Source organism: Eublepharis macularius, chromosome 5, assembly GCF_028583425.1.
Source record: "Eublepharis macularius isolate TG4126 chromosome 5, MPM_Emac_v1.0, whole genome shotgun sequence".
Classification (NCBI taxonomy): Eukaryota; Metazoa; Chordata; class Lepidosauria; order Squamata; family Eublepharidae; genus Eublepharis; species Eublepharis macularius.
The window spans coordinates 29,885,837-29,901,293 of NC_072794.1; the positions used below are offsets into that span (position 1 = coordinate 29,885,837).

A 15,457-nucleotide genomic window follows, 5' to 3' on the forward strand; every position below is an offset into this window, starting at 1 on the left:
GGGGAATTCTTTGGAAAAGAACAGAAAAACAAGAACCAAAGAAGCAGAGTCACTCACAATCCATCCACCACCATCAGTGGTCATGTCGCAGTACACTTGGAAGGGTCTGTTGAGGTCACCATTCAGATAGATGGTGTAGATACCACTTGAGGAATGCCCATTTTGCTGGGTCCGGCTGCAATCAGCAGGATAGGGATACAGTAAACTGACTGCAGGAAAAAATGCGGGAGGGGGGAAGCACATCTGTTAAATTCCAAGCAGAAAAACAGAAATGCCAAAAGAGATTCAGTCGGCAACAAAGGGCAAAGTTAACAAAGGAAGACTCAAGCAAAACTGCTAAAATAAGTGGGAAATGCTTGGAATGCATCAAATCTCTTTATAAGCTCTAAATAGTATTATTATACAACTAGGATGCAGACAGGGAAAATGGTTAATGGCATTATAGTCATCATAATCTCAAAGAATGTCTTGATGTATTTTGTCTGAATCATTTGTGGGTCTTTTAAGTACCAGTAGACAATAATCCAAGAAAAGTGAAGTGGGTAGACCAGCAGCTTTCCTTCTCTCGGAGACCCAGGCCAGAAGCAAGGGCATTCACACCCATTCATGCCACTGTTGGCTCATAGGCTCTGTCCATAGATGCATCATGCCAACTGGATCAGAATAACATGACCCACAACACCTTCAGGAGATTTTACCTCCAACTGTACCTCCATGCCTCAACACAATTTATCTAGGCCGCTCAAAAGGTCTAGTGGTTGTTCTTAATATTTTACCCTTTCTATGACCAAAGCTTGTTACTACTATCATACTATACTCCTTTAACCGAAAAATCTTTTTTAAAAAAAAATGATTGGTGAGTACATAAATTTACATACATTCCCCATATTACCTAAATTCTAACGACCCCCACCCTTCCCCCCCTCCTTATTGACTTCCAACAGCTTTCCAACCCTTAACCCATCTTATCATTTAAATTATTTTTAACTATGTTCTACTAAGTCTTATATATATTGTATCCATTATTCTAAGCATGTTCAAATTCTTCTACATCTCAGATTCTCTAATATACCCATTCTATTCCTAGCTGTTTAACCAATCTATTTTTAATACAATCTTCTTAGTAATAATACTTTAACCGAAAAATCTTGACAGAACTGCCACGCCTCCTGAGACTAAGATGTTGGGGGAGGGAGTGTGGCATATAAAGGGTGGAGCCTGGCAGGAGATGGACGCAAGTGGGATGGAGGCAAGCGCTATACTGGCAGAAGATGGTACCTGATAAAGTCTGAGGAGCCCGTCTATGCCTGGTACCTCAGGACCATTTTAAACCTCATGGATGGGGGAGGGGAGTAAATAATGAAAGCTTTTAAGCCAAGCAAAAAACAGACTTCCCATTCCACTCCCCTTTGACCCTTCCGCTGAGATTTTACTCCTTCCCTTCTTTCAGAAGGCTGAAAGAAACCCTGAAAGTTCAAGTCAAGTCCTGATACTCATCAACTTTTTACCTTGAGTTTTGAAAGAGGTTTGGGGGCTTCTTTCCACTAGCTATGAAGTGAAACTCTCCAGAAGACTAAATGCAGATTGTTATTGATAACCTACAGCCAGTTTTGAGCACAACCACCAACAGACTTGCCATTTGCCCATTGGCAGTGGTCAATCCTGCCCTCAGTCCTGCACCCCAGATTATTTATTTATTTATTGAAAACATTTATTAGCTGCCTCTCTATCTTGCAGGAACTTAAGGCAGCTTACAATACAAATCTAAATTTGTGGAGCAGAAGGAAAAATGGGAGTGATGTTATCGATGGTGATGCTCTAGGACTTTCCCTTATCTTTATGGTCTTTACCATAGAGATTGTGGAAATTCGTAGAGCATCACTGAGAAATGATGACACTTCTTCCCAAACCTCCACCAAAACCAAGCACCACCCCCAAAATCTCTGAGCATTTGCTAGCACTGGGCTGGGAACCCTAAATACCAAGTGCTGAAAATCCTATTGCAATGACCAAGGCTTACCTGTGGAAAAGGTAATAGCTGCCTTTCTGCTCCAACGGTCTCCCTTAAAGGCCATGATGTAGATGGTGTATTTAGTACCCCGACTAAGGCCTTCTAACACAAACTTTTGTTCATTGGGACCTAGCCGTACTTCCTGTGACATACACACAAAAAGAGAAGCTAAAAATACATCCCACAAAGAATTCTACTTCTGCCACTCCTGTTCTCCCATCCATTCTTTAGTGACTTGCCCCCTGTGCGATAGGCCAGAGATCCAGAGAACAATGATGGTGTATGAGTGTGGTTACAAAAATTGTGACTTTCTATGAGGAGATAAAAAATATACCCTTCCAGAGTAGTAACACACACTGTAGACCATCCAATTAATAGCAGCAGAGTTGTCCTATTAATACTGTCCATGAAATTGTTACTGTTGTTCATCAAGTCCAGTATTTAAGAGGGAATTGAGAACAAACACCCTTACTGTTTTCCCAGGATGCATTTTAGAACTGTTTTTATGCTGGATGATTCTCTAATTTTAATGAACTGTTGTAGGGTTACCAGTCCCCCACTGGGGGCAGGGGATCTCTGCTCCCACCCCCTGCCCACCACTACCATTTACCTGGCTGGTTTGGGGAAAGGCACCCCCCGGGGCATGTTCCAGGGCAATGCAGTGTGCTCCCATGCACCACAGCAGGCTGATTTCGGCCTGTTTGGGGCCAAATCAGGCCCATTTGGGGCCTAAATTGGCCTGCTATAAAGTGCAGGAGCTATCCAGGGCTGGGCTCTGTAGCGGGCTGAATTGGGCCCTTTTGGGGATGAAATCAGACTGCTGTGGAGTGCAGGATCACTCCAGGACAGCTCCCACGCTCCACAGCAGGCCAATTTTGGCCCCAAACAGGCCTGATTTCGCCCACTGCAGAGCACGGGAACACTACCAGAAGGTCCCTGGAGAGCTCCTGTGCTTCACGGAAGGCCAATATAGGCCCCAAACAGACCTGATTCAGCCCCAAACAAGTCAAAATTAGCCCGCTGCAGAGTGCGGGAATGCTCCCAGGAGCAGCACAAGGCCCTGCACAATGATGTCACTTCCTGGAAGTGATGTCATTGCATAGTCAAGGAGCCCTTGCATGCAAGACATCAACAAAGGTGAGTGCCAAGTCTCCCACCTCCCACTCGGAGGGTAAGGGGACTTGGCAACCCTACACTGTTGTGATATATTCTAAGTAATTTACATGTGAACCAAAAATTAATAAAACAAGGCATAGGGAATCTTATTGACTTATCAAAATGTGTATATCCCACCATTCTAAAGAAACATTTGTAATACTTCATTTCAAAAGACACAGTCTATGTTGCAAATGCTTTGCAGGTCCTTACCTTGAGCCTGGCTTTCTTTAGGTGCATTTGTCTTACATTTTATATTTGTTAAGCAGTAAAATATTGGTATCCCAAATACACAGAGTGCGGAAGGGTACATATCAGAAAGGATGCACTGAATGAGAGGGTTTCTACAACATTTAAAATGAAGTCTTCAATTCTGAACAGGAGCCTCATTTGGAATTCTATCTGCTTTAGCAACCTTCCTGATTCCGCACACGTTGGATAATGCACTTTCAATGCATTTTATCAACTGTTTGATAAAGAGGATTGGAAGTGCATTATCCAACGTGTGCAGAATCACTATCTCAAGATCAGCTTCAAGGGTTTGATCAGCCAGACAATAGTACCTCCCCACGCACTTGGGACCCAGTATTTCCATCCATATTGCTTCTGTTGGGGAGGTCATTCCTCTATTGAGATTACACAAAATTCCTCTACTGAGATTACATAGCATTCCCTGGCTTACCCTGATAGTGCCATCAGGCTCTTGATAGGTGAGAAGATATCCATGAATCTGGGCATCGGGTGGCATCCATGTGACCACTGCGCTAGATTGTGTCACATCTGATACACGGACGTTCCGTGGAGGGTCAATTTCTAGAACAGCCACAAACAAAAACCAAGTGAATCTCTCTCTCATCATGTCACAAGTGGTATACGTCATTGTGGGAACCTAAAAACTAAGGAGTTACAAACATTTAAAAAACTGTTTTTATGATCTGCTTCTCACTTGAGGTCTCTGTAAAGTACTGGTGTACTAACAAGGGGACTCTTTCTTCCCAATCCCCAATTGCTATTTTGGCAAATGTGACCGGCTGCTCTTGGGCCTGCCCATCATAGGTATAAATATCCACTTTACCATCTGCTTGCAATTCCAAAGTATGGAATAGATGTTCTGACAGAGAACTCAGGTCAGCCCCAGAATCAAGGAAGGAGGGCACAGTAATCTGATCTTGAACTTGGACATACACCAGTCTTTTAGCATCACACCAGTCTGCTTGATTCTGGCTGATGTAAACTGAAATGTCCCGCTTAGGAAGATTAGCCAATTGAATCCTCCTCATATAAATCTTATCCCTCTCATCCCGTAAGGCAGCTTGGGGCTGGCTCTGGTCTCTCCTTGTCTGAATAGCCTGAACTGGCCAATTCCCTCCCAAGGACACCTGACTACTCACGAGTTGTAACTGAGATGCTTCGTCAGGAGAGGCAACAGAGTCTGTAGTATCCACCTCTTCTCTTCCTTGTACATCCCAATCTTCCTCAAGTACATAGTCCTGTGGGGGCATAGCTCTCTGTGTCCCACTAGAAACAATGTGCACTCTTGGCTGCCTTGGCTCTGGTCTCGGCTGCAACTCAAGGCAGCGAGAACGCACATGTCCCGGCCGTTTACAATGATAACATATAATATCTTGTATTGCCCCTCCCCTTGACATCTGCCCCTCCCCACTCTTCTGTTCCCTTCTTACTGTTTCAGGAGAAAGCAGAGCTCGAGGCTTGGGAGTCGGAACTGATTTATAATTGGACTCACCCTCTCTGCCTCTCCTAGGGAGAGAGATTGGGGGTGTAGAAGCTGCTTGCTTAAAAGTCGGTGGCTTATACTCGGCAGAAACTTGGCTAGCAGCTGCAATTTCATCCAGAAGCTGAGCCAGCTCTGCCACTGTTCTTGGTCTCTGAGCTCTTGCAAGCACAGCATACTCTGATGGTACAACTTGATAGATTTGCTCCTTCAACATCAGTTCAAGTAAATCATCAAAGGTGCGGGCATTAACAGACTCTACCCACTTAATGGCCATTCTCTGCAGTCTATTAGCAAACAAGGCATATGTTTCTTTATACTGGGGACTAGCGTTCCTAAAACTTCTCCGCAGTTGTTCACTGGACTTACCAAAGTGCTGTAAGGCCAAGATTTTAAAATAGCAATAGTCTCTGGATTGCTGGACTGTTAAGCCCGCCATCAGTTCCAATATTTCTCCTCGTAAGGATCGTCTCAAAATTCCCATATACTGATCTTCAGGCAAGCCCACATCTTGAGCTACTGCCTCAAAATGATGAAAAAAAGCACTGATGTCTTCTCCCTTTTGATATTCTGGGAATCTCATACGTGCCCAACAATTCTGTTGTTCTGCAGTAACTTGAGTCTGTAACAATGCCAATTGCTGAGCGTTCTGTGCCAACACTTGGGTCATAAGGGCACAAAGCTGCTGCTGCACTGAGTCCTGCCCGTTCCTTAAAGCTCCATCCTGGTCCTGTCGTCCCCTCAGGGTCTCACCCACTGTAACTTGATCCTGCCACCAGGGATCTCTTCCGGAACATAGGACTTCTCCAAACAAGGGCTGGCCTCCGGTTTCATCATCCAATGGAGACTCCTCAGCCTGCTCGAGCTTTCTATCCAGACTCATCCTGTCTAGCAAAATAACAAACCTGCCAATGTAATTTATTGCCATTGCTGTTGCTTTTAGTGTGGCTTTATTTGATTTAATAAATAACTATTTTGCCTAAAGCTCGAGTGTCTGGCTGCGGTGTGCAGGGTCCTCCAGGCTAAGAACCCAGAGACTCCTGGCGGGTCTTGTGTAAAGAGCAGGTGCCCCTCTGGCTCCGTGCTGGGTGCTGCTAACAGCCACCCAGGTTCCAAGAAGCACTTAGAGGAGTAATTTCACCTGCTTCACACAAGACCCGCCAGGAGTCTCTGGGTTCTTAGCCTGGAGGACCCTGCACACCGCAGCCAGACACTCGAGCTTTAGGCAAAATAGTTATTTATTAAATCAAATAAAGCCACTCTAAAAGCAACAGCAATGGCAATAAATAACAAAAGGAAAAGAAAACCCAAATCTAACTTGGCTAGCACTAACTAACGGATGAGTACAAAGCTTGTCCTTGGCGTCGACCAACTAGCTCCTCCCCGCCCACGCCAACCCTTTATCTTAACGAGGAGGAGGAACCACCTAATCTCGGCACAGCCCAGGTGCATTCAATTCACTAACTATCTGCCGTTCTAGACAGTCTCTTTTAAAAATCTCAGGGTTGGCTCCAACCATCCTCCAATGGAAAAGCTGCTTAATTTGAAGGAAGGCTCCAATTTGAGCCAAAAAGAAAGGCAGGGTATAAATATTTTAATAAACAGAAACTTCACTCAATGGAGTAGAAGCACAGAGGTAGGACCCAACCCATCATTTTAGGCTGGTAAATGTTGTTTTAATGTCCATGGCTCATTTTTGTAGCTTATTTTATTGCTGATGGATAATCCTTGTGGCACTGTTTTTTTTTTCCTGCACTGTTTTACTGTCTGAGCATCCTTGAGCAGATCTAAATAAATATAGAAACTGATGTTTGTTTTCTGGTTTAACTTCACACTACATTTTTAAGAGGGGCTAAACAAACTTTCTATGCAGAGATTAAAAAATTGGGCGTGGAAACAGCCTTAGAAGCGTATTTGATTCTTAGTTGGACAGCAGAGGGCACTGCAGGGCACCAAATACATCTGGCTTTACTAAACTCTCCTCAATGTAAGAGAAGATTCGAGTCCAGTAGCAACTTAAAGACCAACTAGATTTCCAGGGTACGAGCTTTCGAGAGTCAAGATACCCTCTTCAGTGTGTTTGTGCTCAATATTGGCAATGCTACTTCTGTAGATGTTGCAATATACCATCATGATACCATCAGAGAACATATTCACAGGGCAGAGATTCATGTTCCCCTATTTGATGCAGTAGCACCCACAGGATTGCTAACTCCAGAGTGGGACCTTCCTGGAGATTTGGAGCCAGTGCCAGGAAAGGGCTGAGTTGAGGGGGGGGGGAGAGTTCAGTAGGGACGTGATATAATTCTAGGACTTCTGTTTCTCCTAGACTCAGTGGGATAACCATAGCTCTAGAGGGGGGACTCTGCCATTTCCTTTGGGGGAAGGATCTCTGTAGTCTGGAGATCAGTTGTAATTCTGGGAGAATACCAGCCACTGCCTTGAAGGTGATAACCTTAACTTCACACAGTAGGGATCCCAGGGCCCCCCGTGGAGGTGGGGGATCCCCTGCTTCCAACTCTGCCCCCTGCCACCACTCACCTGGCTGGCAGGGGGGAAAGGCACAGGAACAGGCCGCCCAGGTGTGCTCCCAGGGCAGCATGACAACATCACTTCCTGAGAGTGATGTCATTGTGCCACCCCAAGAGTGCTCCTTCTCTTTGCAGCTGGCTGATTTGGGCCCCAAATGGGCTGAATTGGGCCTATTTTGGGCCCAAATCAGCCTGTTGTGAAGCCCACGTGTGCCCCGTGCCTGTGCAATAGGGTTTCCTAGGTGCCCACTGGATTTGCCCCCTTGCCCAGCAATTGCCCAGTGATTGGCAGGAGGTAGTAAGCCCCCCCGAGTTGCTCGCCACCAGCAGTCACCCAGGGAACACATGTCAGTGTGCAAGCTCCCTGGAGGCATGGCGACACAACTTCTGGAAGTGATGTCATTGCACTGGCCACAGGAGCGTTTCTATGCTTCGTTTTGGGACGATTTAGGCCCCATATGGGCTATGTCAATCCCAGGGCACACATGCAAAGAATACCCTTGTGCCCAACATGAGGTAAGTGTAAGGTACCCCATCCTCCAGCAGGAGGGGAGAGGGAGCTGGCAACCCTACAGTGTGATGATGTCACTTCTGGGAAGTGACATCATTGTGCAGGTGCAAGGAGGACTCCCAGGATGGCACGAAGTTGAGTGCCAGATTCCCCCCTCCCACTGGGAGGGTAAGGTGACCTGGCAACCCTATCACGTAGCCAACGTGAGCCAGCACTGCATGGTAGTTAGAGTGTTAGGTTTTGAGCTGAGAGTTCCAGGTTCAAATCCCCAATTAGGAGTGAAGCTTGCTAGATGACCTTGAGCCAGTCTCTCTCTCTCAACCTAACCTACCTCACAGGGTTGCTCTGAAGTCAAAATGGAGGTGAGAGAACCATTTATGTTGCCCTGAGCTCCTTGGAGGAAGGGGGGAGAGATAAAAAAATGACCAGCAGATACTAGAAAAGATGAGCATGATGGTGAAGTGCCAGCAACTGTTCCAGCAGCCTGTCTTCAAAATAATATTTACATGTGATGTTAAGAAAAGGCACCCAAGATTTTTTTACAGGAACAAGAGTGTCCCCTTCGTCTTCCCTCCCTCACCCCCTCAAGTTACCAGTCAAAGCTTTTGTGCTTGTCTTCTTGCTTGGTTTGGTTCCCTTCAAAGCCCAGATGTAGATGACATACTCGATGCCTGGCTTCAGCCCAGTCAAGGTGGTGCTGGTTTTGTCCTTCCCAACTGCAATCTCTCTGGTTTCTCCATCAGCAGAAGTATAGCTCAGTATGTATCGATCTATGGCAGCCAAGGGCTTGTTCCAGGAGACAGTGGCTGTGTTCTCTGTTGTTTGGTCTGTTTTCAGATTCGCAGGGCTATCAATTTCTGTGAATTTAAAATATCAGTATGACTCTTATATTTTTTCCTGCATCAGCTGAGTATGCATAATCTCCTTGAAACTTCCGGTTTTCTGTCTGTAACCAAATTTTCTATATTAATCACATCTTGGTTGAACACAGATGGCATTAATGTGGGCAGATTTGCTAGCAGGTATCTGCAATTCTCTCTCGGGAATTAAATGTCACCCTTGCTTCTGGATGTCCGAGGATGGGATGGGGTTCTGGCTCAATGACAGAGCATCTACTTTGTATGCAAAAGGTCTCGGGTTCAAACCCTGGCGCTTCCAGTTTTAAAAAGGATCAGGTGATGAGAAAGGGCTGTATCTGAGAACCTGGAAAGCCACTGCCATTCAAAGTAGACAATACTGTCTTTGACAGATCAATGGCCTGACTCGGCGTAAAGCAGCTTCAAGTGGCGATTTGAATTAACTGAGTATGAAAATACTGGCACATATGCAGATGGCCTTTCATACTACCAGAGACTCTCTTCCTAACTCACGACTAGGAGTTCATGAGTTTATCACCCCATTCATTGTACTTATTCAGATGTACAGTGCTCAGGGGAGGTTTATAGTTGGCATTGGAGCCGTTCAATATAGTTCAAATATAGAACGTCCCTGTATTTATCCCTTTGCGTGAAAGTGACATATGTTGTATAAAAGTCAGAAATACAATGCAGGAGGAAAAGGACCAAGAGTCACCTTGGATTTTAGGAGAAAGGTGGGATGAACACACTTTTAATAAATAAACCTACTACATAAAACCAACATGATGGCACCGTATTTAGTAGAATCCCATCTGTGTTACCTGTTACAGCTTTAGTGTTTGTCTTCCTGCTTTGCTGGGCTCCCTTCACTGCCCAGATATAGATGGTGTAGTCCATGCCCGGCTTCAGACCCATTAATGTAGTGGTTCTCTTGTCCTTCCCCACAGACATCTCTTTGGTGTCCCCATCAGCTGAAGTATAGGTCAAAACATATCTGTCTATGGGAGCTTGGGACCCATGCCAAGATACGGTGGCTGTGTCTTCTGTCACATGGTTGGTTACCAGATTAGTTGGGCCATCAATTTCTGCAAGGAGGAAAAGAAAGGTTGCTTGCAATAATGATTTAGACTAGATTTTCCCAGACCTCCAAAAGTCACTCCAGAACCTGGCCAAAGCATTACAGTGCCCGAGGGTGGGAATTCAAAATGGCACCTTCTTTCCAGGGACTAACAGGCAGTACAATCCACTCACAAGCTCTTCTGCATAAACCTTACAAAACTTAATAGCAGCTGGGTAAAAGTGCTATCCAGAGCAGGTGCAGGCAAACATCCCCCTGGGTTGAACCTTAAGGTCAGTTCTGTGTCTCTCTCATTTTTAAAATAATTTTTAATGGCACTCAAAATCCACCTCCTGAGGTTGCTGTATCACCTTATTTCACAGTAGGGCCATCTTCTGCATTTAACAAGTGGGTGGGAGGGTGACCCAATAGATCTCTGAGTGGATGGATGAATGGATGCGATATCAAGCACACCCAGCATAGCCACAAATCCTGGACTACATGTCCCTAAGTGAATTGCAGCCCTCATGATGTGTATATCAAGTGGTTCAGCAACATCAGGGCAATGGCGGGTATGGTAGACTGAGCCAAAAAAGGAAACTACTTTAGTTTGAATAATGTCCATCAGCCTACATAAGATGGGATTAAGGGACTGTATCTGCAAACATGTGGGGAAACATTAGGGAAAGAGAGGGTAGAATAAGAAGACAAAAGTACATAAAAGTGCTTGAAGTAAAAATGGTAGAGAACACGATAAATTTTGTCCATTGAATCAATGACTACATTTAACACAGCTTCTCTTCTAGGACTTAACAGATATGGTTATTCACCTCATCTTTGTAAATCTAAGCAGAATTACACCTTTGGTTTTTCATAAGCTTTGCCTCTGGCCATCTCTGTGGCTGTAAGATATTAAAAGTGCAATCCTATGCAGAGTTACCCCCAGTCTAAGCCCACTGAAATCAATGGGCTTAGACTAGAGTAACTCTTCTTAGGATTGTGCTATAAGTCATCCACATTACAAGGAACATCTTTTTCCATTCCTGGAGATTTTGCATTATTTAAAGAGAAGGCCTGTAGTTTCCCAGTGGATTCAGACTCAGTCTGAGTTGCCTTTCAGTGGGTTTGCTGTTTGTGAGGTAAATTCCTGTCCTGCTTCTTTTATGCTTGCTTGAAGGTACTTCAGGGACCATGGGGCAAGCCTCTTCCTCTTCTAGCCCCTTGGATACAGCCTTGGAAATGGTGACAGCTAGGGGTGATGGCAGCCACTTATTACCATTTTTGTTAAGTTTACTAGGGACCCACTTAGGAGTAAAAAGTTAGGAAGCCAATTTTTATTAAAAAAACAAGACTGCTGTGTTCCAGGTCTCCCATAGTGGGTTCCATTTTTTGCCCCTCTCAGGCCTCATGGAAGTAAAACTGAGTGTGCACTCCTGGCAAGAAGCCTTTAAATTTAAGCACAGTTCCGCCCCCCCCCCTTATACCTGACATCAAAGTCATTTCCTGTAAGACTTGCAGTTTGTCATTCAATGTGTTGATAAAGAAGTCCTGGTGACAGCAGTCTTGGACCCAAAAGTATAGACAGATTTCACAATATCAGGATGGGAAAATGCTGCTGAATTCAGCAGAAGATCAGAAGCCGGGAATTCAAAGAGAGCGAAGCGTCATGACAAATGGAACAAACAGAGAACATGGTGCGTTTGGATGCGATGGGCAAATCCAGGAAAGGGGGGGGGGGCATGAGGAGGTGATGATGGACCAAAGAGAAGGAGCAGAAATAGAAGCAGAAGCCCAGATCCGTTGAAGGCACAGCAGGATGGAATCAGGAGCAGAGCAGCAAGATTGGTCTAGGTGAGGAGCAGCAAGCAAACCTGGGGATCTTATATGGCAATAGCCATGGAAGAAGACACTCAAAAGTGTTATCTTCTGTAGTTATAGGCTAAAGAGCACACAGGTTATTGCCGCAGTATAAGAGCATGGGGTGTTTCTCAGGTCGAAGTAGTAAGGAGGCCAAGAGTGGCTGAAGCAGCTCATCCTTGCCCTGAATATGTATCTTCTGGAAGAATCACCAGCTGAGTAAGGAAGGTTCCATCTTCAAGATACATCTATTGCGAACCAGAAAACTGAGGCCTCCAGAGTCATTGACCAAAACTACCAGCCCAAAGCCAGAGTTCATCTGTAATGACAATTCCTTCCAAGTGAGGCTCCAGAAACAGGTAGTAGAAGAGTAGTAATTTCCCATCCTCAGCTAGGAGGGCATGCAAAGGTGGCTCAAAGTCATCCTTGGAGGACATAGGAGCTTAATGGGTAAGCCCCTATGGGAGGATGGCTTGAGTTCACCTGCACATGTTCATCAATTTGCAATTGATGAACAATGTGCCTCTCACTTGACCAGTTACCTGTCACAATTTTAGTTTTTGCTTTCTTGCTCTCCGTGTTCCCCTTCTCTGCCCAGACGTAGATGACGTACTCCTTGCCTGGGCCCAAACCTGTCAGGGTGGTGCTGCTCTTGTCTCTCCCTATAGATACCTCTTTGGTGTCTCCATCTGCAGAGGTGCATCGTGCTGAATATCTATCTATAAGAGCTTGGACCTTGTCCCAGGAGACTGTGGCAGTATCCTCAGTTACTCGTTCAGTCACTAGATTTTTGGGGATGTCAATTTCTTTGAGAGATTAAAAAGAGGAAGAGTTAGGAACAAGGCTGTTCCATTCTCCATGCTCCTCCCTTCTCCATTTGAGCTCTGTACCATAAAAATTCAAATTCTGAAACAAGGTGATTCGATCCCTGTGTTCAAAAACATCATGCATAAAATACAATTCATGCCAATTTGCTTATTATTTACTCCATTTGTGTGTTTTACGTTTAACCATAGTGATATTTTAGGGTGGGGAGTTTTTTTGCAGGATTTGAAATATTGTGTGATACAAAAAAGCCTGCAAGGATATATAAGTAGGAAGTGGAGGGCTATGAAGAAATGTGTGATGAGCAAGTTCCATCCCCTCCACCATGGAGTCTTAAGCAGATAAGGTGTGCTGCATCTTCAAACATTCCTCCTTAAACATGATTCCAGCCAAAGAGATCCACGCAAATAATTAGGCTTCTGTATATATTTCACCTACTGGATAAGAAAGTGTGGAGATAAATCAAGTGCAAATGTCCAAACGTACATATGAGTGTGGATGCAGTCTATCCATACAGCATTGCCTTCAATGAGATGGTGCGAGGGATCACACACAAATACCATTTTTTAACAAAGGAAGAGATCTCTCAGCCTTTTTGAAAGTTAAGCATTGGGTCCATCTCAAGGAAGATCTTCGCCTTCCTCCTTCTCAACTGGTTTGTCCTTGCCAAATAGGAAAGGTAAAGACAGTTGACCATGTATGCTATTATAATGACATACACAATCAATATATTACACTGATCCTAGTAAACTTCCCAGGGAGATTGGAGCAGTTTTACACTTCCGTCCTGCTCTCAGACTCCAGTAAAGAAAAAACTGGTAATGTGGCAAAGTTCTCTGTAATCGCACATGTAACACTAAAAGAACTGGTTAAGTCATCAAACAATTCATATTCTTACACACATATTCACAGGGCTTTTTTTCTGGGAAAAGAGGTGGCGGAACTCAGTGGGTTGCCCTCAGAGAAAATGGTCAAATGGCTGGTGGCCCCGCCCCCTGATCTCCAGACTGGAGATCAGGGGGCGGGGCCACCAGCCATGTGACCATTTTCAAGAGGTTCCGGAACTCCGTTCCCCCGCGTTCCCCCTGCAAAAAATCCTGCATATTCATATGTGTGCTGAAATCAGGGAATGTTTGAATATGATGCCAGATATTTTATTGTACGTGGCAGTTACATAGCTTTTCAAAGTGTTCTTTTAAGCTGATCTCATATCAAATTAAATTAACAAAGCAAGGGATGGATGGGATGGAAGAGCAAAAACATGCTTTAAAAAAATTAAGCCAAGATTGTTTTGACGTTACATTTCCAGCGGCAAATTCCACGCAATATACCAACACAGAGAACGTATGCTACCAAAGCATCCTAAACAATTTTTCCTATATCATTTACCGCATTGCAGGAAATTCAGAGGAAAATATGGCCTTCTGTTTGCAGCATTTAAGAAGCATTATCTTAATTTTCCAAACCTCTCCGAAAAAGAGGTTCTTTTAAGTAAAAATGTGTTCATCCTTACCTTTTGGTCATCCAAGGAGCTATAATTCTCATTCTAATTACAAGATATCTTCTCTAATAACTGAGCTTTGTTTTGGTCAAGCATTCTCATTATCCTTAATTTGCATCGATTTCTAGGTGATCCTGGATCATCTTCCAGTAAAAAAGGAGATTGTTTGACCTTATAGACCATTATTTCTGCTCCAGTGGATCAAAGTAGTTCCTTTGAATCCTAAAACCATCTTCATTATGTTAGCAGTGCTGGCTCCCATGAGATAGACTCAATGCTTAACTTTACATGAGTAAATATATTAGAGTTCATATCAAGCCAGCCCCGGGGAAATATGAATGCTGCAATAACAGGAGGACTTTGCTTGGTAGCTCCAGCAATAAATTAGTCATAAAAAAGAGTTAGCAAAATTGCAAATAATCACTTGGATCCCTATTTCACTCGAACAGGGTAATCCTAAACAGATTTGCTCTGCTGTTTTTCCATGAACAGCTTCCACACAGCTGGACGACACTTATATGGGATCCAATTGCTCAGATCTTTCCAACTGAATCCAATAACACCAAGAAGAAAAGTCATTACAGAGTGTCATGTATGCAACCAGAACCTTGCAAGCAGGTCCCTAACCCTTATAACCACTTTATCAGAGCTGCTAATGGGAAAGTAATGGTTAAAGGGCCTTTAACTATTAAACCTGGACTTTAATGGTGGCTGCTGCTGCTGCTGCCATCTGGGCTGTTATCCATTTGTGACAAACTCTGCAAGTATAGAGCTACAGGCAGGATGTTGTCACCAAGAAATACAGTGAACCATCACGATGCAGAGTAGTCAGCTATTTTGTGACAAATGAGACTTATAATGGAGAATGTTCAGTCTCCTGGATCTTGAAAAGCAACCATGTTGATTATTTTTAAAGCAGCTCTTCCTTTTACAATGAAAATGCTGGACAATTTGTGTTTTAGCAGCACAGCCTGAAAAGCCGGGTGTGTGTATACATGCCTTTTTAGAGTCTTTGTTTGGAATTTCTGGAAGTAACTTTACAGCAAGAACAAAGGGAGGGGAGAAATGGTGCAGAGGAGGCTCTGATGTCCAATCCAAAGCACAGCATGTTCAAGACAAAATGGTTAAAGCTCAGGACGTACCAGAGTGGGTCTCCTGCCCAACAGGAAGCCAAGCTCTCAGTGCCCGGGGCACTCCTTCCATCCTCCCACAGACACAGGGCCAAGCTACACATGACGAATGACACTTGAACGGCAAGTGGATTGAGTGGAGGGCAAGTGAACAGGGAGAAATACACTTGCCGTTCAAGTGTCATTCGTCATGTGTAGCTTGGCCCAAAGAGTTCAGGAATAAACAACAGAGGCAGCCAGCACTTCCAGCATCAGGCACTGGGTGCAGGCAATGGCCAGCGCTAGAGACT

General features: G+C 44.4%; 1 protein-coding gene across 1 annotated transcript in view; it reads right to left on the reverse strand.

The window, feature by feature from the left end:
* TNN (tenascin N) overlaps positions 1-15,457 on the reverse strand; it is a 37,581-nt gene that overhangs the window by 9,178 nt on the left and 12,946 nt on the right. Inside the window, exons 6-11 of the mRNA XM_054980338.1 lie at positions 12,254-12,517; positions 9,619-9,882; positions 8,534-8,797; positions 3,849-3,979; positions 2,021-2,153; positions 58-209 (exon numbers count right to left, since the gene is read on the reverse strand). Coding sequence (XP_054836313.1) covers positions 58-209; positions 2,021-2,153; positions 3,849-3,979; positions 8,534-8,797; positions 9,619-9,882; positions 12,254-12,517 — 1,208 coding nt within the window. The remainder of the gene's footprint in view (positions 1-57; positions 210-2,020; positions 2,154-3,848; positions 3,980-8,533; positions 8,798-9,618; positions 9,883-12,253; positions 12,518-15,457) is intronic.